A 22,658-nucleotide genomic window follows, 5' to 3' on the forward strand; every position below is an offset into this window, starting at 1 on the left:
TTAATATTTATTAATATATTTGGATGTGTGACATTTTTGACAATAAGCAAAGTATCAAAAGCATTTTAGTTTTTTTTTTTTTTTTTTTTTAAAAAAGTTATAATTTTTTAATAATTATTAATATTTTATAAGGTACTATAAACACCATAATTTTATTTTTTTTTGTAAATTTTTGAACTAATTTAATATTAATTTAATTAATTTTTTTTTATAATGTATATACAATTTTTCTTTTTAGTGACAGTTTTGAGTGTTTTATTTGGATACCTCCTAATAAGTGTTTATACCAAGTGAATTAATTTTATTGCCAATAGACTTTGTCCAAAATGTAGCTACCAAGATCCACCATGAATGTGCAGAAGTGAGTTAATACTGAAAAAGCTTGATTTCAAGCAATATATATATGCATATATATATACATGCGTATATAACTGGTTATGATATAATAGTCAAGCAAAATCGACTGTGATTAGCCTCACTAATTATTACACTAGATTGCACATGAATTTAAGTAAAATTTTAATAGAAAACAAGTTGATGTAAAATCAAATTTGAAGTGTAATCATGGTGACTTGATTTAAAATTAACCAAGATTGCTGCTACTGTAAAGAGTACAACATTTTCCTTTAGAAAAATCTTGATCTAAATAATGTTTTCTTCCGAGTGGACAAAACAAACTTCTACAAAATTTTAGTAACACCCAAAATGTGGAACTTCTTTACACTCACAGGATCTGTTACCTAATTATGCAAAATGCTAACTCATAATATCAAAAAATTTCAATGGCATCCCCCACCTGAGCTGACTCTGAGATCCACATGTTCAACCCAGAACGATTACAAGTTTGAGATCTGAAGGTGATAATAGATAAATGGTAGTTGCCAGACAGCCGGGGAAGGGGCCATTTGCGAGAGAGAAAAAAGGTGATTCAGGCAGAAAAACTTCCAGGACTCAGAAGTTTATGTGCGGTGTTTAGAAACTACCGAGCAACGCCTTCGAAATGCAGTGAAGGTGAAAGAAAATCGGGTGTATTTGAGAGAGATTGCTCTTTGAGAGCAAGATTAGACTTCATGTAGCTCGTGATCCTGCTAGGAAACATCATGTCTCCGAATCTTCTTCTTTAGTTTATCTTGCTCTCTATATCTTTCTCTCCGCTCTTCTCTCTTGCGTTTCTTAGACAACTGCTCATCCTTGGCTCTCTCCGCTTCAAGTTTCTTCCTCTTCTCCTCCTCCTTGAGTTTCCGTTTTTTCATCTGCAAAATCACAGTCGAAAGCACCAATATAAAACACAGATAGGAAATAAGAAATTGCAATGACAGTTTCTCAATTCGCCTGGTACTAGTTCGTCCCTCTTTGGTCAATGGATATTAGTTTTAACTATCACTTATTTAAGTCTCGTAAACCACTTGATCTAGCACTGGAAAAAAGCTTAGGCAGCTACATAATCCAAAGTGCAGATAATGTCGGTGAAGAAAAGCAAGCATACAACATATCAGAACAACCTTACAGAAGCATGAATCATAGGGAAGAATTAGTAAACCACATAAAAATAGTTTCGCAACTCGTTTAAAATATACATTTGATGACAAGACTACACCTGAAAAACAAAAACAAATAATGGAAGTTATGTAAGATTTTATTTTCATTATTGAAGATGCAGTTCACAAAGTTCTAAGAGATTTTATTTTTATACCTGAAAACACAATGCATATCCTAACTAAATTTTCAATTTCAAATTTTTAGACTCTTTCATTTGATTTATTCCTATAATCATCTACTTGTAAAAATGATATTCCATGTGCCAAATCTGTTTCTCATTCCAGAACTCTCACCCTCGGGATTATTTAAGGAACTTAAAATGATTTCAATGTCTAAACTGCTAAAAAGGTTTGCTTGAACATGGGATAATGGGAAATATGTTTCACAAGAATATTGCAGCATATGTGAAATTGATATGATCTTGATGATAGTGAAAAATTAGTTAAATTTTATGATCATTCTTTCACCCATGATACTTTTTACTCTTTATTTAAAAAGAAAAAAGATGATTCTTTCACCTGCAGTTGAACAATGTGAAAAATTCATTAATTTATCATCTAAAAGTATTTAGTCCAGTGGTGATATCCGATTGTATGACAGCACCAGACATTTTACAGTTGTTCATTGGATTTGAAATGTTTATACAAATAAATTGACCAGCATGGACTTTACAAATCTTCAATAGATTTCCACTGTCAGTTCTTGTGGTAGGTTATCAATAAGTTCAAACGAAAAAGTATGAAGAATATGTTCTTAGAGTGAATACCTTCTCATTTTTTATCAGCTGAAGATGCTGAACAAGAGCATGAACTCTTCGCTCAGAAGGTTCCATGACAACAGCCCTTCTTTTTTCAAGAGACGGCCGTTTCTGACTGGGAATATTCTTGGGTTTCGATGCAAATGGGAGAGCTTCTTGTAATGACTTTGGAATGACGAGCGGGTTGAACTTCCTTGGCCTCCTTTCAATGGCCTGATATAGATATAACAAACAATTAATAAATGACAAGACAGGAGAGGTGATCAACAATTGTACCAATTGGAACAGAGGAAGAGAGTATGGGCCAAACAATCTCCTGTTTTGCATCAGAAATTACCTTGTAGAGCGAATCCTTGTTGACTGGAACAGGAAGATTATGCTCTCTCCTCAGTTCGGCAACAGTTTTCATTCCCTGCCAGGTCTTATCACGAGATTGCAAAGCTGTGGTCAGTGGGTTGTAAAATCGTGGAACTTCTACTGAAGTCCACGCACGCAAGAAAACAATGTCACTCATCAGAATCCTGTCTTCAAAAGTACATCTGGCAATCCCTTCACCAAGTGGCCCTCCCTTCTTATTTGGCTGGTTGCCAATCTCTTCCTTTGCAGCCTGCCAATGGAACAAAAAAAAAACCATGTAGAAATCCAACAGCCTTTTGGTTGTAAATGAGTGTATACACCAGCCAGAATTATATCTTCATGATGATTTATGATAAAGAGTACATTTAAAATTACTTTAAACCACTCTATGAAAATATTTACCAGATAAAGTACAGTATATACTATTTCGAAAAAAAAAAAAAAAACACAGTAGATAATAACAAGCAAATCAAACTACTACCCTTCAAGAAACTTGTAAAGTCCACAAGCATACCTTTTTCACCTGTCCACGGATCCCACTGACAGTCCTAATTGATGCACCTTCAAAACGAGCTACTTCAAGATCTGAAGTAAACATGTGCTTGATAAGTGCCGTCTTTTTAAAGATCTTGCAGGGGTAACCTGTCAACTTGACTTTCTTCGCTATTTTTGTCGCATGGTTGAACTCAAGTACAACAGCAGTAGCTGTAATGCGAAATGATGCCTGGTGCACCAAAAGAAACCTGATCAGTGAAGAGGGAAAAAATCCAGAAAAACAAAAGAACTTAAGAAATGAGTCATGAGAAGGAATAAACAAATCTTTTACATAAATGAAGATTATAGGACTGTTTTAACGAAGATTATAGGACTGTTTAATGCTAGAATACAACAAAATACACCATGTCAAATTTTATGGGCGCAGATGAGAACAGAAATTAAGGAATTCTAGAGACGGGGTTGAGAAGTTGAGTTCTTGATGGGAAAAGTGAGAATTTTCAGGAATATTTGGGGGGTTCAGAGACCCTATGGGTGGTGCTTATAATTTGGTCGGCAAATTGTCAGCCAATGAAAAGTTTGTCTGGTGGTAACTAGTCATCTCTTTCAGAAGATACATTCAACATTTGATGAAAATTAGCCCGTGATATTTCTGATTAATTTAAATATGGTCAGTAAGTGCTTGACAAGAATTCTACTAACAATATGAGAGGCAAGAAAAGCATAAATCTTCTAGTCAAAGCTCCAATTCAACAAACCGGAAAGTTCAAGCATTGTTGCAATATATGGGCGTCATATATGCTTGACACAATAGCTTGGATGGATGTGTAAACAAGTAAGAACAACACTGACAACTGCAAGAGTAAGTATTTTCCAAACTCTTAATGGATTTAACTTACAGAAGGGCCCTAACAAGTGTACAGAGAAGTTGAGGAAGAAAACTAGCACGATCAAGAAAGGGAGTAATAATTATATTGTTTTGCAATCATTAACTTCAGGATAACTAACCTGATTGTTTGATAAGCTCTGGACAGCAATAAATCCAGTGTTGGGAGGAGCAAGAGGGCCCCAGAACATGGCAAGGCAATGCATGTGTTCTGGAGTGTACTTAAGCATGCGATGCCTTCCATTTCGATCCTCAATTGCATAAATAGGCGTAGTTTGGTAGCGCCTCCATCCAATAGAGATAATTATTGGATCTCTAGTCTTCAGCACTTTCTTGTGCCACCTGTGCCGCTTTAACCTGGCCTGGAAGGGAAAAAAGATAGGCATCTCATGACATGTAGGTTCATCACTATGTACAATGTAAGTTGTGCATAACTTAATAGCATATGCCATGGTTGCCACCACATAAATCTAGACCAGATCATTTCTTTCCTTTCTTTAGGAGCGTAAATGGTGGGCTTTTAGATGAATAAAAAAAATGCAAATTATAGTTAAGATATAAAGTGACAAAACATTCCTTCATAATTCTGTTAAGTTTATGCTAAATTTTATCAGAAGGTGCGTTTAATAGTCTTGAACATTAGGATGCAATTTATCATAATTGTAAGTATAAGGTGTTAACTGATATTGAACCTAAAGTCCAGGGTGTTCTTTGACATTATCCCTGAAAATAACCTAGCATATTCCTCACCAAAAGAAGAACATTATTAGATAACATAGTCCCATAGAAGTGAAACAGAGACATACTATTCTGAATTTGAGTTACCATGAAACCAAAAAGATTTCTAGAATCTTCTAACCTGCATGTATCCAACATTTTCCTCGCCAAAGCCAATTCCTCCAACCAAAACAGGATGGCAGGGATCAAAATATTCAACCATCTCGAAAGGAACATCATGAACTTCCAATCTAACGTACGTCCCAGTCTGGAAGCCCTCTACCTCTAGTCTAGTGGCCTCATCAAGATCATTGAGTTCAGCCATATTCATTTGCTTCCGGAGTTCAATCTCCTCCTTTAACTGGAAGGCACCAAGCATGAGTCACGACAAAAACTATGTAGCGGAATGCAAGAATTGTTTAAAATTTTTTCCAAAAGGTTTACCTTGTCAACATATCCAGGTTCATTAGGTTGACCACGGTGAAACTTGGCCCCATTTTTGCCATCAGTTTCTTCGTCCATTAATTCAGATCCATCATATGTAGACCAAAAGTCAAGGTCACCAACAGTTTCATATTGCCAAAAGCATATGCAAGAAAATGCATCTGAGAGAAACTAGAACAATTTATCCAAGATAAAGCCAAGAATAGGAATATGTCATCAAAAAGAAGATGCAAAACGGAAAACAAAATGGAGAAATACAAAACCCTAATATCATGGTATTGAAATAACAGAGTAACTGTTAGGAGGGGATAATAAAAAAGAAACCATGTTTATATAATACAGGGGAAGTTGTAAAAGTAAAAGGATATTGGGCATCAAACTTTGCACGGAGAGCAAGCTTTTTTCTCCGTCTCTCCTCAACTGCCGAATCATCTTCCTTTTGGATCCCACCATTGCCAGGATCATCTTTAGAATGGCTTTCATGCTTCTCACCTGTCTCCAAATCTTCAAAATCACCATAGACATCCTCACCATCTTCAGCAGGCCCAGATATGTCATTTCTCTGAGCAGCTTTTGACCAATCACCAGTGGTAAAGCGATCACGAATACTTTCGCATATTTGTTTCTCTTTCCAGTTTTTGTTTATCGCATAATTCATAAATTTGGAAACATCCTCAGCATTGACATTTTCATCTCTTAATCCTTCTCCAGATTTCTACAGTTAGCAACAAGAAAAGTTCAGGAAAAGAAATAACACTTAACAAGAACCTCCATAGGACAATCATGAAACATGATGAGTATATCCATGTCACAAGTGGATTAACCTTACTCCATTCTCCTTTAGGCTTAAAAAATTCATCACCATCACCTTCTTCATCTTCACTGCCATCCTGGTCATTATCAATATAAGTTGTTGATGCTGATGCAGGATTTCCATATACAAGTTGCATCAGATTGATATTTTGTCTTGAGGCAGTCCTTTCTAGCAAGGATTCTTTCCACTTTGATATGTTTCCCAGGCCATCATCTGATAGAGCAACAAATGGAGGCATAACAAAATCAGATTCTGAATATGATGGAACTCTTATTTTAATAGTTAAGTTACTTCTGGAGACAAGTAACTCTGAAGAAAAAAAAAATCAAACTCCAAAAAATTTTCTCCATCATCCATTCTAAAGTGGCTTTGGACTTTCACAACTAAACCAAACTTAATATTATTAAACTTACTAGAGGAGCAAAGGATAAAAGGAGACTAAATCCTACACCAATTTCAGTATAACAACACACAATGAGGAGAAATTTGAGAAAAAAAGGGTACCATCTAAAGCTTGATCTTCTCCATCTTCCTCTGAAAGATCCTCATCATCGTTGTCATCGTCATCATCATCACTATCATCTTCATCATCATTTTCATCATCCTCATCTAAATCCTAGAGAAAAACATATATATCAAACATGACCACTCATGAAGCACATGTACTGGATAAATAATTACAAAAAGAGCTACTTTTGTATGTTACTTAATCCACAAGTTGCTTCCAAAAAGAAAATACACACTGAACAATTTATCAAGATAAACTGCAGAAGCAGGCGTATGAAACTGGGAAGTTCTAATTGAGTTAATTCTTGCAAACTACTATTGTAAGGAAATGTAACTTGAAAAGAAGTTATAGTGTCAAGGCAAGCTATGTCGACATATTAGCAATTAAAGCCACTGCCCAGTCTAGCCTATCCATGATGCTTCCCACACTTCATCAAATTCTCAGTCGTGGATACAAATATGCAAATGAATCAATGTATCTTAACAACTTGTTACACAGGTACATCATGTAATCATCCTTGGATGACCCTAACAGTCCAACCTGGGGGTCTAAGAACTCTCTCTTTCTCTCTCTTAATTGATGATGATGATAATTTTTTCGATGAAAGTAACAAGGATAAATTACCTTCATTTCATTATCATAAATATTATCTTTAAAGACAGCTTTCCTCCTTAACCTTCCACCATGAACCTCCACTTCTTGCATTAAGTTATCTTTACAATGAGTTTGCCAATTTGATGTATCAACATTTTCTCCATCAGAGTCAGTCTTGTCACTCTTGATCTGTGAACCCTTAAGACAATCTTCATCATGGTCCAAAGATGCTGAATCATCCAGATCTTCAGCATCACTTTCTTCATCAATCTCATCACCTTCAGCATCTTCTCTAGGTTGATACTGCTCTGAAGGCTCTATATCACGAATATTGGCAACTGCTGGATGAGTATCTTCGTCATCAGTCCCAGCTCCCAAAGAGATACCAGGCTTTTGGCCAAAAAGACTGATGAAACTCTTTTCTAACTTTTCATCAATTGAATATTTTGTGTTCTGAAGTGATTTAACCAAAACTTCACCAACATCTCCGTCTTTTCCTGCTAACAGAAATACATGAACTCTTAATCAAGGGAAACAGTGGAACTGCTAATCAAAGATTAGGCTATTGTTTCTCTGCCTCTCACAATTCCATTAAGCAATTCAAGCATATTCTTTGATACAAATGTGATGGCTGAGAGTAGAATAAATATAACTTAACAACAATCAGGGTAAAAAAGGTGTGAACACTGAATATGTAGTAATACCTTTGCGTGCAGTTCCCTCATCTTCACCATCAACTTTTGAGAACTGCACGAAGTGGTCATTTATGTTTATGTAGACAGCATCTTTGTCATACAGAAGATCCCCACTACCAGACATAGGAGCATAAAAAAGCTTTTCCTTGTCACGCAATCCCTTCTTCTTGGCAGCGGATGGCAAAGGACAAGGATCTGCTAAGGCTGTAACACCAGCTAAACCATAATCACCAACACCAGCAATATGAACCTGATCACGAAGTGTAAACTATGTCAGAAGTCAAGAAATCTGAAGACGAAAGGTAAATTACAAATTTTCTTAAAAGCTAGAGCATTGATTAGTAGGATGGTGATTTATATTTCACTTATGGGTTGCTTCAGTAGTCTAGTACCAACCAATATTTTGCAGGCAAAAACTGCCGCTTGTTTCCAAAAAAAAAAATGGAGCTTATGTTTTGTAAGTTCGAGTTTAAAGAAAGACTTTCAGCAGGCTACTCCTGATTGTTCACCCTGTTATGACGAAGCCTCCAGATCTCTAATAATAGATATGAATGCTGATCAGCTGCTTCAAAGGTAATACCTTTCTCTGGCCTAAAAGCTCGTTCTTTCAATTAATCTCAAAGGCATGGAAATGTAACTGAAATTACTCAAATCATTTGTCTTGTGTGCTTATTGTCATCTGATTGAAGTCTATTGTTTGGAAACATAAAATCCATCAAACATCTGTAGCTTTCCAGACAAAGAGAAACAAACATATGTGGTTGGGAAAGAAGTAATGTTGCCAATAGCAACAAAGAGAGATGCTCCAAAAGTGTTAACACCTTTGTTTGGCCTAAAGCTCATGCTTTCAATCAACCTCAAAATCATGAAAATCTAACTGAAATCACCCAAATTAGTTGTCTCATGTGCGTATAGAACACCTCTTTGCTACATAATTGAAGTTTATTGTTTGGAAAACATAAAATTCATCAAACATCTGTAGCTTTCTAGACAAAAATAAACGAATATATGTAGTTGGGGAAAAAGTAACACTACAAATAGCAACAAAGAGAGATTAGTCCACCATCACATGAATAACTTTTCCATATAGACAGAAAGGAAGAGAAAAGTGTTCATATCCATCATGGCTGACTCATGCTTTTGCTATAAAAAATTAATAGATGCATCCATTTTAGGTCCATGCTAATTCATTACTGGAGGTTTACTTATTAATTGTTTTCCCTATAAAAAGACCTACAGAAAGTCATCATGAAAGTACTGACCAACAATTAGAACAGACTTGGCTCTGGTTATATTTCTTAAAATTCAATATTATGCTCTTCAAGCAACGTGACACTTCCTATATTCATAAGCAAGTGGTGGAATAACCTACTGGTTCATTACTGCTCGGGTAATTCATTTGCTAAGGCAACAGTGATAATAGATGATTCAGAAAGCATACCTTCATTCCTTTTTTCATGTTACAACCGCGTAAATAACCATAGAGCGTGATATTTCGATCACATTTCTTATTCATTTCAATTCTTCCTGGAGGAGTAACATCTTCAAAACGATCAACGAGAACATAGGGATGAGATGTTCTCCAAGAAAGAGGATGAAATTTCATGACAGATATAAATCGTGAAAGAATGTGAATTTCACGTTTTGGGAACCTGTAAGGAAACGGAAGCATAAACCACAAAGAATGTCTTTGGAAATATTACAAATTTCCATTCAGCATTGATTTATCATGTACAAGAGAGCGCACAAGTGATTTATCATGTAAGAACGAGTTTCTTACTTTCCATGGATAAGACCAGATAAATAGAACAATTTCGCTCCATCATATATCTCTGTCCAGAAGCGATTCTTCAGACGCTGTTTTGTTTTCTTTAGTTTCTTTACATCCTTGAACTTGTCAAGATGTGTGAGGACTCCCATAACTTTTGGAAATCCATGAACTTGTAAAATATTAAGGAATTCAAAGGTTTCCTGGAGAAGAAGGAAAACGGTTTAGAAACACTTGAAACTTGTTATATTAAATAATACAAAATCAACATCAGTAGAAGTTGCCTTCGACAGAAGAGACAAGGTACATAAGGTCTGGCTCTCAGTAGAATAATATACAAAACTACCTAGACAAACATGAAAAATGGTAGATGAGCAACCACTCAAAAGCAACTAAAAGGTCATTTAAAATACACGCAACAAAATGTTGAGTATCGATTTTTGTTAAAATTAGTGCCGAACAAAAGAGTACATGACGACAGCATAGCAGAAGCATACAAGAGAAACATCCAAGAAAATATAATTAAAGTTCAAACTTAACATTAATAACATGTTAATTTACAGTCATATCGAGATTTTTCAGTTTGTCATGATATCAGAAAAAATATCTCACCATTTCAAAACCATAACTTCCATCTATGAGGAGCAAAGCTAGATCAGCAAACTTGGCAGCATCAATCATACCATTGATATCATTTGGGCACTCTACAAACTGTATTCGCCTTTTCTTTCCTAAAATTTTTAAACCCACATTAGATGAAAAATAACTAAGCTCATAGAAAAAATTTATTGTCAGTATATTAAGATAAAACATTGCACACAGACCTGACACAACAGTAATTGGTCCTCGAACCTCCGGCAAATTTTGCTTTGTGTAATGCTTCACAAGACATTTGATTAGAAGAGACTTCCCTACCTTTAACAATCACACAACAAACATCATGGATCAAAGTCCAGATCATGAGAGATAAAGCATCAATAGATAAGCATTATAAATTGACTAAATTTATCAAAATACCTGTGGAGGTCCCTGAACTACAACAACATATGGAGATGGTTCACCATAAGAGCGATCAACAGTTGGAAGATGTAGCCTACGCTGCTCTTTCTCTACAGCACGTGATTGTAGCCGCTTTGCTTTTACAGCTGAACGAAAAGCAAAAGCCTATTATAAAAAAAAAAGAGTTAAGTATCAGTACAGAAGGCGATCAATATATGGAATGTATCCTGACCAAATCATGATGATAACAAAAGAAACCAAACATACCTTTGGGTTTTGTTTATTCTCATCAGAGATATCCTGCTTCTTTTTCTTGGCCTTTGCCTTTTTATTGGCAGAGGGACCAGATTGACGAGATCTATGTTCCTTATGTGACTGACCCAGGATACCCGTATTGGCAGCCATCGCAGCTTATACTAATCCTAGAGAAACCAAACACTGGTATTATCTTCAAATATTTATAAAAACAAGCAATATACACATGAGATGCAGACAAGAGAAGCAGATTCGGAAAAAAAAAAAAGAAGAAAGATGACCAAGTAACACATCCATACTTCTACGTTGTTTAATAAAGTAAACTAAAATCTGCAAAATACCATAAAAAATTAAAGTAATTACAGGAAATAAATAAATAAATTATTATCTACTTAGAAATACTCCTAAAATGTGTACAAATTATCACAACCTGGGTAACACAGGAAAAAACTCCACAAAAATTAAAAAAAAAATGTAAATTTTTAAATATTTTGGGGGTTTTTAAAATTAAATAAGTCACCACTGACCCTTATGGAGTGAGATCAGAAACTAATTATTGCAATGGTCATTTAATCAGAAATTCCATAGTGAAATAATATAGAGTAGGAAGGCGTAAGGCACCTACTCTTTAGTGTTGATTAATTAGTTTAATGTAATTTGCATAAATATTTTAGAAATCTAACTACTGTGCAAGTGTGTGATTATGACATCCATACATAAGTAAAGTTTAATAATTTATATTTACATACTGGATCTTGAGGAAGAGGGTTTAAATACATCAAACGAAAATAAAGAAAATAAAATGGAACCTGGTTAAAGTTAGGTGGTGATACCAAACTCTCGTTCTCAATTCCTCCTTCCATTTTGATCAATTTCAAAAGGACAATTTTATCATAAAAGTCATGTTCTCAAATTTTGCATGAAAGAATAAAACACAATAACGAAAAAAGATGAACATTAGAATTAGTTTAAAAGAAAAAGGAAAAAAAAAAACTATTATGTTATAATTTTATTTTCACAATCCATTTTACTTAGTGTAATTTCTCCAACACTCAACTTTAATATTGAATAACTTCGTTAAAGCCCAACCATTTCTTTCACTTACGAATTTGCAATTAAAAGTTTAAAAAAAAAAAAAAAAACTTAAAATCAATTAAATAAATTCCACAGAGATTTAAGCATGATAGCCTATCAAAATTGAAATAATCTACTGATTCGGACTTAACATTTACAACACAACAAACTTTTATTCACTTAATTCTTTCAAGCATCTCAAACCAAGATTATTTAAAAAAAAAAAAATCTCAAACCAAGATAGAGGACAATACTCCATTCTTAATCCGTCTAAAATCAAACACATAATGCCAAGTTAAAAAACCACAGTCTTCCATTGTGTTCTGTTTACAAATTTGTTCAAAATCAAAATCAATTAATTTCAGAAATCTGAGACAAGAAACATAACCTTGTATATCTGCTCAAAGCACATTCCAATAACCCAATTTTGAAGAAACAACCGTGGCCTTAACCACAGATCCCAAGGTAGCAGGGTTTTATGATACATGGCAACGACCTGCATAAAATGCTTAGATCGTTCCCAATTGCCTACAACCTGCACCTCCTACACGAGCAAGAGTAAACAAACTCTTAATAGTGTAGGTGTTATGAACACCCACCAAACCATATGGATGGTGGGAAGATAGTTGACTTTTGCTTAATTATTAATTCAGCCCGTATCCCTCTGTTGGATTGAATACTGGAAATAGGCTTAGGTCAGCTCTAGGCTATAGGGGAGAGGTTACGGATTCAATCTCTTGGCTGTAGAATAAGCTACTTTCACTCGGGCAAGACTGTCTAGCTGTTAAACAATATGAACTTCCAATATTCAGGCAGTACGCATGAGGCTATAAACTTCATACTTCATACCAACTAAAACTGACAGGAAACACGAAAAGGTTTTTCCAGGCATGCGAGATTATTAAGGGATTCTACTCTTAGGGACGAGCTTAGAGAGTACTTTTTCAATTTAGCCAATACATGTTCCACATTCTATCAATTAAGCAGGACAGGAAAAGAACTATGCAGAAAAACAAAAATCGGATTTGCAGTGTTTCTTTCACTCCGCATATTCATATATCCTAGTAAACCATACACAATACCTCGGTTTAAGAAAATTACAAATACTCTAACGGAACTACAAATAAAAAAAAAAAAAGAGAGAGAGATTAAATTTTTACCGGGTTTCAAAGATGATCTGCAAAACTTCAGAACGCCAGCAAATTAAGCCCCGAAACCGTGTTCCCTCTCTGTTTTTCTTCTTTTGTTACGCACTCTGCCCCTGCTCTCCTCCGTTCCTCGCCAGCTACAAAAGAAAAGGAAGAAAACCTAAACCTCCCCCGAGTCCCCCTCCCTCTGTGTCTGTCAACGCCTGGCGGAAGAAGAGGTTTAGTTTAAACTGCCTCCCCACAAACGACACCGTTTTAGAGAGGCAGTTTGGTGGAGCCCGAGTGGGCTGGGCCGAAGGGAACTTATAAACTCCGTATCTATGAACACATTACATGAATAAGAAAACTACATACTTCAAAATTAAAATTAAAATAAAATAAACCTTATCATAACCACGATGCGATAGCAAAACTAATGTAAATTCGTGACAAATATATAACGAGCCACTATTAGCTCATTCAATCGGGGAAATCAAACACTCAAAAACTTGTATTGATTTGATAATAAAAAATTAAGTACGAAAAAAAAATAACGAGACACCAATCCAGTGACACGAAGTAATTATTTTGGTAAAACAAGATATGTTCAAAATATAACAAAAATAACATAAAATATTTTAAATTAATAAAATTATCACACTAAATTTAATAAATAGTATGTTAATAAAAATACGATCGTATATATTTATTATAGTAAAAATATACTTTGCATAAGATGTTAATAAAATAATAAATATAAGATAAATATTTTATCATGATAATTTATTTTGTTAGTACATATACGTGTTTTGGTTTACATTAATTTCATTGTTATTTTTTTTAAATTAATGAAATTTAATTACAATTATCTTGAAATATAAAAAAATTAAATATATTTTCTCCTTTTAATTTAATGTACCTAATAAGAGCAGTCTTAAAAAATATATAACTAAAAAATAGGTTAAAATTTTTAAAATATAAAATTCTTTACTGTAATTTATATATATATATATATATATATTATATTTTGCACATATGGTTGCATAATTTAAACTGAAATATTGCGGTTATTTAAATTATAATTTAAGATAAAAAAATTTAGTTATTTATTTATTTTATTTTAATAAATAATTTTAATTTATTTCAAAAAAACAAATGATTTTAATTGACTGAAAAATAAATTAAAAAAAAAAAAGACAAAGGAAAAAGATCCTCTGCGCTTGTTTTCGAGCTCCATTGAAGGGGACGTGTCCATTGAGAAAACAGACTATGGTCATGGTGTTTACACAGCAAGAGCAGCAGCCATGAACAACATCAACTGCACAGAAGAAGAAGATCAGCGAAAGCGAGAGAGTTCTCTCCCACCTCTGGATTCCAGATTTAATCAGACCCTTAAGAATGTCCAAGGGTTTGTTCCTACAATTATCCGTTCCCATTTTCAATCTTATTAGATGAAATCTCTCAATTCTCATGCATTTATATGATATCGTTTTAGAATCATTTGATTCGACTAATCATTTGAGGGATTAATTCAGATCTTCTAAATCATGCTTATATTACAAGTACGGGTTGTTGGATGCTCTAACTCTTAAACTCATCTGGCAATTGATTTGATTGGTTATGTAACAGAAGGCATTGTGTTTTCTGGAATCTTCATTTTAATTATTTCTCAGTCGCGAATTCTTCTGTTCTTTAGTTGATTTGAGAAATTCACTGGATAAATAGTTTCTGATCTCTGTGTTAACATCTTAAGTTAGTTCGTCTCTGTCTTTTTTGTCCCCATTTCTTTCTTTAATTTTGATTTAGAAAGAGGGGGCTTCAAGTTCTTAGGAAGAGCGGTACGAGGCAGCTCGCGTACGGTTTGGGAGCCGAGCCCCCAGCCCAGAGGCTTAGGCCAACACTTATATAATAGCCAGTCATCGATTAGATTATTACGATTGATCTGTAGTTCAAGGGCACTTTTCTGAATCCGAGTGTGAGATAGAATAAGATCCAGACATAGAGTCCCGTCTGCCGGGAAGGGATTTTCTCTATTTGTTTTTGACTCCTTTCTGGCCTTACCTTCTAGTAAAAGGTTATTCTCCTTCCCCACGAGGGAAAGTCCCTTTCCAGACGGAGTAGTGCATCTCTGCCTTTCAAGAGTGCCCTACAGATAGGAACTACTATCTTTACTGTCTATCCAACCTGAAGACTCTTATTCATGGTGGAGTGCTTCAAATAGGATCTGACCCCATCCCGGCAGTCAAACTCTTTCCTGACCTGACTCACCTACCTCTAAAGCTGGAATTCTTTTATTGGGGAGGCTACTCGAGGAATCAAAAAGTTTGAAGTGGGATGTAGAAAGTGATTGTTGATGGATGGTAGTTATGAACTCAGTTCTGCATCAGATGAGAGCCCATGCGAAAATTTTCTCTCATGATGGCACTCAACAGATAGGCTATTAGATTTAGTCGATTTGATGGCTTAAGTATGATTCTCAAATTTAGAGATATTGATGGAATAATGATGTTGGTTATTCTGGATATGCATGGGTTTGAGTCAAATTTGTGAGAAGACTTATGTGGTTTTCTGTTTTGGCTTGTATGTTTGAATGTGTTGCTTGCTTGTAGAATTCACTTTGGTTGATGGGGAAACAATCAGTCTTGCAACTGTGGCATGTAAGTTTGGATTGGCCTAAGTCAATTTTATTCACATTTTATTGTTAATTCTTTAAGCATTTGATATGTAAATCTTAGTTATAATTTACATAATTGAGGATAAATGGACCAATTTCAGTAATATCTTCAACTCTAGAAGTATAGATTTCTTTCTCCATGGTCTAAGAAAAAAACATTTGAATTGAACACAAAATTAACTTAGAATTAGAATGTTATTTTCATTTAAATCTTCATTCCAATTTAATTGTATTCCCAAAAATGTTCAATAGAATTATTATTTGAACCAAACATAACTTTTTATGTGTAATATTTAGTGATATTTAGATTTGCTTTCAAGGTAACTGGACAGGCATAAGTTGCAAGAGGAATTTTAACCTTGGTTTTCTTGGCGTATGATAAATGTATTTGTCTATCTTACATCTAGTAGATTACACAATCATGGTTTGTAATTTTGGGTTTTGATAGCCCTAGGACCCTCATTTTACACATTTTTACCCATTTGGTTGTGTGTATACACAAGCACACAGGAATAGAGCCTTAGAGACGAGCCTCAGGGACATAAACGTCGAATAACCACGTTATAAGGCCTTCTAATTTTTCATTTTAATGAATCAAATAGGTTAAAGAAGTGTTACTTGCAATTTTTTTCCTTTTCCACTCAGTAATTTAATTTTGAAGCATTTGTAATAAACTGAAGAAGACATTCTTTCTCTCTCTCTATTCTCTCCTCACCTACAAGCTCTAATGCATCTTGGATAGAAACCTTTGCATTTGCTATGAATGTTTTAGTTTTAACCTTATTTCCCTTTATACTCTTCATGCTTCATAGTTTAGTTGCAGCTTTTGCAACAAAAAGCATTATAGTTTGTATAGGTTTTCTGGAAAAAAAAATTGTTTTATGGGGATGATTTTTCGAATGATGACTTATATAGCTATAGTGGAGTTTATTTATGCTTCCAATCTGCTTAATTTCCATGTTTTAACTATTAATGTTTTTTTCTTCCTTGGGCTAAGACTGCTTATATGTTGATGTGTACTGTAAAGGTTACTTAAGGGCCGCAGTATTCCTGGTAAAGTATTACTGACAAGGAGATCAGATTTTCCAGAGGACTCCGGCATAAGATCACCAACTTATCAGAGGAGTTTATCAGAGAATGACACTGGCAGAAGTGATCATGGGGATAAGTTTTTGGATGTAATACTGTATATTTATTTCTCTTTTCTGTACTTTCTGTTTACTAATACTATCTAATTTGTTAGAGTTCTAAAATTAGAAATTTTAATAAGTTCTGAATCTTGGTCCTTATGTAGGCAGAAGGACAGAATGCTAGCAAGACAAGTAATAAAGCACCTGTTAATAAGATGAGATCATCATCCTTAAATGTCGAAAATACAGCCAGAGAAGTCCAAAAAACTGCAATGGGTGCTAGAGCAACTGATTCAGCAAGAGTACTGAAGTTCACAAAGACGCTATCAGCAACCACAGTTATGTTAGGTATTGCGTCTATGTATTATTTAACTGCTCATTTGTTCATTTATTCAGCATTTAGTTGCTATCTTTATTTTGTGAATGTTAAACTGCTTATAGTTCTTGGCGACATCTATCATTTAGCAGACAACACGTTAATCCATCAACAAATCCTTTTGTCTTAGTGAACCTCTTGATGAATTATGCTTATTGGTTTGCAGTTATTTTGTAAATTAAACTGTATGAGCCTTATTTCTTTTTCTTTCCTCTTCTCCATCCGCAACTTGTGCAGAGAAGTTACGTGAGTTAGCATGGAGTGGTATACCACCTTATATGCGCCCTGATGTCTGGCGGCTTCTCTTGGTATGACTGATACTCTTCTGTTGGTTTTATCTTTAGGATGCACAATGCTCTTAAATTCTTAAATTGGTTGGCATCTACTGCATACCGATTGTTGTAAAATGGATTGTGAAAGATGAAGCAGACACTACAATATCAATCTACACTTTATTTATGGGGCAAGTTTTATTATGGTGTTCACTGCTTGAACCTGAAAACATGTGTTAGGAAGTAGATTGCTGTTTCTGTTGTAATTTTGGTATCCCTACCATTTGATTTGAAACTAAATAGTTCATAATTTAGAATACTCTTTACTGATCATAATACTAGTTGCTGGCCCTAATCTGGTTTGTTATTCCTATAGATGTATTAAATATTGTTTGTTGCTTGAAATTTAAATATGAACTGACAACAGGGATATGCACCACCTAATTCAGATAGAAGGGAGGGAGTTCTAAGAAGGAAGCGCCTTGAGTATCTTGACTGTGTAGCCCAGTTTTATGACATTCCAGATTCTGAGCGTTCAGATGATGAGATAAACATGCTTCGTCAGGTGTTGCTTTGCTATCTAATTATGTCTTGGTATTGAATATCTTCTGCCTTATTCATGAAAGGTGTGTTGCTGTGCATGTTAGATTGCTGTTGATTGTCCAAGAACTGTACCAGATGTCTGTTTCTTTCAGCAAGTGCAAGTTCAGAAATCTTTGGAGCGCATTCTCTATACATGGTTTGACATTATTCTATCCTTTAACTATTGTTCATTACCTTTCTCCTTGGATAAGAAAGAAATATTGTTAAGGACAAGAATAGATAAAATACTATATACAAGGATAAGATATTCTCTTAGAGACTTCTAGCAGGAGAATGCCTAAATGTAGTTAAAGCAAAACCCGATAAATATCAGGGTATTATCACCACCCCCCCCAACCCAGTTTCCATAGTGGATATTTCAGTAAGTTTTCCTCGAGCCTTAGTCCGTAAGGAGGACAGAAATTTCATCTGCCCTGCAGCATTTGGACATGGAAGGTGCAATCTTCAAAATCCTGTTGTTCCATTCCAGCCATGATATCCACAATCGCCTAAACGAAGTATCTCTCTGTACTGTTTTGGTTATGTTCTCATCTCCTCTCCATTTAGATTCGGACTCATGAAACAATCCAGAGAGAAATATACAACCCACACATTAGTCTTTGTTTTTTGAAAAAAGAAATAAATTTCAACATACAATATTATCATGATTAACTAAATGATTGTGTTAACCAATAGCTAGGGTATTTCAACAGAGTACAGAAAGAGGATGTGTATATTTTATCTATCAGTTAACTGAAAGAAATCTCTTGCTTGATTCAGCTGGGCTTTCTGCATCACAATCTCCGTAATCCATCCTGGCATCTTGGTCCTAGACTCTAATATTTTTTCTTATTGAATTTCTTTTTGGCTCAAGTTAAGAAAGCATGCAAGTTTGCGCCCTATAAAACGGGCCTGATTGTGGTCCAAATTGCACTAGTTTGATGTGATAACACTTTTATTTAGTACTTACGGTATCTCTGATGTAATAGTAGCAACATGGCTAAGGTCTTTTGCTTCCTAGTAAACAGTTAGGCATAAATTATTAGTGGAGTACTACTGTGCTTTTTCTGTGGTTTAGCCTGCATATACATCAGTCTGCCTCCATATCCTGATAGTGTTGTCAATTGTAGTGTACTTGGAGGTTTCTCAGTTCATGTCAAAGTCCTTATAATTTCTTCTCTTATTGGGTTATCAAAGGTACTTGTTGTGCTTTCTGATGTAGGACAAAGAGAGCTGGGACACAATACTTGAAAGAAAATTACGAAGAAACAATACAGGAGGACTTGGATCTCAATAATCAATCTTACATCAATCAATCAATACTTAGTAATTCTTAAATAAGCTAAACATCCGTAATAACACTTAAAAGATTATAGATACATAGTATGTTTTTGAAATAATAGATTCATAGTATTTTTAAATATTAAATTATGCTCCTTCTAGAATCTTCTTGCTCTTCATTACTTATACTGTGTGATGGTGCTGTTAAAAAAATTGTTTAATATCACGTGTTCAAGGTACTTTTAGCTTGGACTTTCGGTGGGTAGTAACATAAATTACAAAGGTACACTAGTATAGTCGCAACTTTTAGATAGCTTTTTTTCTTTTCATCTTTCATATCAGTTGTTTGATAGCATGGGGAAAATTTTTTTCATGCACTTTCAAATTCTTGAAGTTTAGTGGATCGTTTTCTTTCCCCAAAAGTGGACTGTGATAAACATTGGTTCCAAGACATTCTTTAGTTTTCCCCCCTACAATTTTCCAATCAAGATAAATGTTTTTATAGATTAGCCATTCACTATTATAATATAACAAAAGTGATATGCTACTCAAGATTTGGCTTGCTGTGGATGTCCTTGCTTGAGTGTTTCATTATGCTATCGCACTCATTGTTCATATGTAATTTTTCTCTTGAAAAACATTCCAGGGCCATTCGACATCCTGCAAGCGGATATGTTCAGGGAATAAATGATCTTGTTACACCTTTCTTCGTCGTTTTCTTGTCAGAATATTTAGAAGGCGGCGTGGATAGCTGGTCAATGGCTGATCTCTCTTCAGAGAAAATCTCAGATGTAGAAGCTGATTGCTATTGGTGCTTATCAAAACTCCTTGATGGCATGCAAGATCATTACACCTTTGCTCAACCAGGAATCCAAAGACTTGTGTTTAAGCTGAAAGAACTGGTTAGACGTATTGATGGTAAATGCATCTTTTATTTTTTGTTTTTTCCACCTTTTCTCCATATTTCTTCTTGACAAACTTTTGACTTTCTTCTTGGAGTTCAAGGTTTTTTAGTATAATTCTGAAGGCTATTTCCTGAAGTAATTAATAGTGATGGCAAGTTTCTCTAGCATAAGATCTTCATGAACATCTTTAGGGTTCTACTTATTTGTAGGAAAACAGTGTGTTTGTTATAGTTTTCTCACTATATTGAGAGAACAAGTTAGTTGACTGATGATGCTGGTTTGAATTTTGCTTTTCCGACAACAATTTAACCTAGCTGGGTGCAGAGTCCAGGCCTATGATTTTTGGTCACTTAGGCATGGTGGGAATTTAGGGAAGACTTAATAGAAATTTGCCTCTCCTAACAGCACTGATTGATTACTATTTGAGCAAGCTGATGTTTCGTGATATAATTTTGGAACAATTAAGGGGACGTATCCCTCACTGGAAGATGATTTGATTTCTTGTTGCTGTCTAAGAGAACTATGACTTTTTAATAACCCATCAAAAGTATTTAAAGTATATTCTTTAACATGACCACAATCAATATTCAAAAAAGATTGAAATAATTTCCCAATATTGCAATAATTTGGCCTATTTGGCCCTAAGAGACTTCATGGTGCAGCACATGGCTTTGTTTGGTACAAGCCTCTCTTGTAGTCCGTTGGCTCGTACTCATTCTTGATTCTTTGTAGCTTCAGTAATGCCCAAGACTGGGCTTGAACTCTAGCTCCCTCCATGCAAAAACTGAGCAACTATAATAGGCTAAATTCCCGGGTCTGGTTCTTGATGTTTTGATTCTCATATCATGATGAACAATCTGCTAGTCTTTCTATGATTATATTGAAGTATTTTATTCAGTAAGCATGTTTCAACTATGGAAACTTTTATATCTTTGAGAAGCAATTTTGTTTTATCTTTAAACTACCCTTTTGACATCTGATTTGTGAAAATGCCATTTGACCTCTTTTTCTGAAAGAAAAATATAAAATGAGATGTGATCTTGTGCATGTCAATTCTATTTATTACTCATCTTTGCTTTTGCATTATTATTTTATTTTTAAGTTGTTGATCATGATGTTCTATATTGGTCCAGAGCCTGTTTCAAAACACATGGATGAGCAAGGGCTTGAATTTCTTCAGTTTGCTTTTCGCTGGTTTAATTGTCTTTTGATTCGTGAGGTTTGGATCTCTACTGGAAGTCCCTGTACAATGTTCTGTCATTCACCAATTTCATTTTTAAATGTAGAAACTGATGATATATTTTGCTTTATCAGATTCCTTTCCATCTTGTTACGCGCCTGTGGGACACGTATCTTGCTGAAGGAGATGCATTGCCAGATTTCCTTGTGTACATATTTACTAGTTTTCTTCTAACGGTGAGAGACATCCTCATTTTCACAGCACTTCGATATTAACTTTTAAGTTGTTCTCTGGGTTGGTCTTCTTTCATGCTTAAATAGATAGATAAAGTTTGAGCTGAAATGAACCATGTTTAATGCTTTTCTTTTTCAATAAATTGAGTGCTACTTTTCATAAAACTTTCTAATAGTTGTCAATTTATGCTCCTCAAAATCCTATGCTTATTCCTTTTCAACATTTATTTCCATAACAAATATTTGTTAGTAGAGAGTCTAAGAAAAGATTTTCTTTGCTCTCCTAGTTGTCTGTATAAATAACTAGGTACTAATATTAAAAAAGAAAAATAACTAGGTACTAGATAAGCAGAATCTTTGTTTAAAAAGAAAACAAAACATGAAATTTCCTCCCAAAAGAGAATACAAAAAGCGTTAACCACGAAACAGTTCCTCTTTTCTTGTTTTTCTTTTCAGTGGTCAGATAAAATTCAGAAGCTTGATTTCCAAGAAATGGTGATGTTCCTGCAACACCTTCCCACTCAAAACTGGACACACCAGGAACTCGAAATGGTTCTCTCGAGAGCATATATGTGGCACAGTATGTTTAACAACTCCCCCAGCCACTTAGCCAGCTGAGGAGCAAAGTGACACATTCCTAATCAACTGCCTGATACTAGTATATTTTTTTTTTCTCTGAGTTTTGTGGAGTAATCTTTTTTTATTTATTTTCAATGCTTCAACATCTATGGGTGTATGTTTTATCTTATCATCTGTATTGTGGTTGTAATATTTGTAATTTTAAGCATATATTTCTTTGTACATTTACCTTTTGAGTCATTGACAGGAGGAAATAGAGAATTCTTCCCTTTTTTGTATTGATTTTTGAGTTCTTGAATGGAGTTCAAAGAAAACATTTTACCCCATGGAGTTCTATAGAAAGGATAATGCAAAACATTCTCTCTGCACCTTTTCATCTGTATTAGATTGCAATCAATTGTAGAAATGTATATCAAT

At 34.6% G+C, this 22,658-nt stretch overlaps 2 protein-coding genes across 4 annotated transcripts; one reads left to right on the top strand and one right to left on the bottom strand.

Moving 5' to 3' along the window:
* Positions 1–550: 550 nt before the first annotated feature.
* LOC110821271 (P-loop containing nucleoside triphosphate hydrolases superfamily protein) lies at positions 551–13,253 on the bottom strand. 2 transcript variants are annotated; one of them, XM_088219593.1, is made up of 19 exons: positions 13,063–13,253; positions 10,841–10,995; positions 10,592–10,738; positions 10,399–10,489; positions 10,187–10,305; positions 9,587–9,777; positions 9,248–9,458; positions 7,816–8,056; positions 7,142–7,608; positions 6,514–6,625; positions 6,020–6,222; positions 5,560–5,910; positions 5,196–5,288; positions 4,894–5,112; positions 4,157–4,396; positions 3,168–3,377; positions 2,634–2,903; positions 2,306–2,509; positions 551–1,253 (listed from the first exon to the last, which is right to left on the bottom strand). In XM_088219593.1, exons 2-19 carry the CDS (start codon positions 10,976–10,978, stop codon positions 1,089–1,091), a joined length of 3,672 nt encoding a protein of 1,223 aa, XP_088075719.1. In that variant the 5' UTR covers positions 10,979–10,995; positions 13,063–13,253; the 3' UTR covers positions 551–1,088. The 2 variants fall into 2 exon arrangements, with proteins under 2 accessions (XP_088075719.1, XP_088075718.1); XM_088219592.1 differs by having other exon boundaries at positions 7,142–7,611.
* Positions 13,254–14,217: 964 nt separating this feature from the next.
* Positions 14,218–22,567, top strand: LOC110821326 (Ypt/Rab-GAP domain of gyp1p superfamily protein). Of its 2 annotated transcripts, XM_088219483.1 has the most exons (11): positions 14,233–14,437; positions 15,639–15,686; positions 16,731–16,881; positions 16,998–17,181; positions 17,447–17,517; positions 17,909–18,046; positions 18,129–18,220; positions 19,991–20,262; positions 21,383–21,468; positions 21,564–21,665; positions 22,119–22,567. In XM_088219483.1, coding segments are annotated over exons 2-11 (1,260 nt in total). In that variant the 5' UTR covers positions 14,233–14,437; positions 15,639–15,684; the 3' UTR covers positions 22,281–22,567. The 2 variants fall into 2 exon arrangements, with proteins under 2 accessions (XP_088075608.1, XP_088075609.1); XM_088219482.1 differs by lacking the exon at positions 15,639–15,686 and having other exon boundaries at positions 14,218–14,437.
* Positions 22,568–22,658: the final 91 nt, after the last annotated feature.

Source organism: Carica papaya, chromosome 5 (assembly GCF_054855325.1).
Source record: "Carica papaya isolate Zhongbai chromosome 5, ASM5485532v1, whole genome shotgun sequence".
In the NCBI taxonomy this organism is placed as follows: Eukaryota; Viridiplantae; Streptophyta; class Magnoliopsida; order Brassicales; family Caricaceae; genus Carica; species Carica papaya.

Coding starts and splice junctions, on each gene's coding strand:
- LOC110821326 (XM_088219482.1), top strand. CDS start 14,334: ATGAACAACATCAACTGCACAGAAGAAGAAGATCAGCGAAAGCGAGAG. Junction 16,882..16,997: donor ATGGGGATAAGTTTTTGGAT/GTAATACTGTAT, acceptor GTCCTTATGTAG/GCAGAAGGACAGAATGCTAG. Junction 17,518..17,908: donor ATGTCTGGCGGCTTCTCTTG/GTATGACTGATA, acceptor AACTGACAACAG/GGATATGCACCACCTAATTC.
- LOC110821271 (XM_088219592.1), bottom strand. CDS start 10,978: ATGGCTGCCAATACGGGTATCCTGGGTCAGTCACATAAGGAACATAGA. Junction 7,612..7,815: donor TGAGGGAACTGCACGCAAAG/GTATTACTACAT, acceptor TATTTCTGTTAG/CAGGAAAAGACGGAGATGTT. Junction 2,510..2,633: donor ACAAGGATTCGCTCTACAAG/GTAATTTCTGAT, acceptor TATCTATATCAG/GCCATTGAAAGGAGGCCAAG.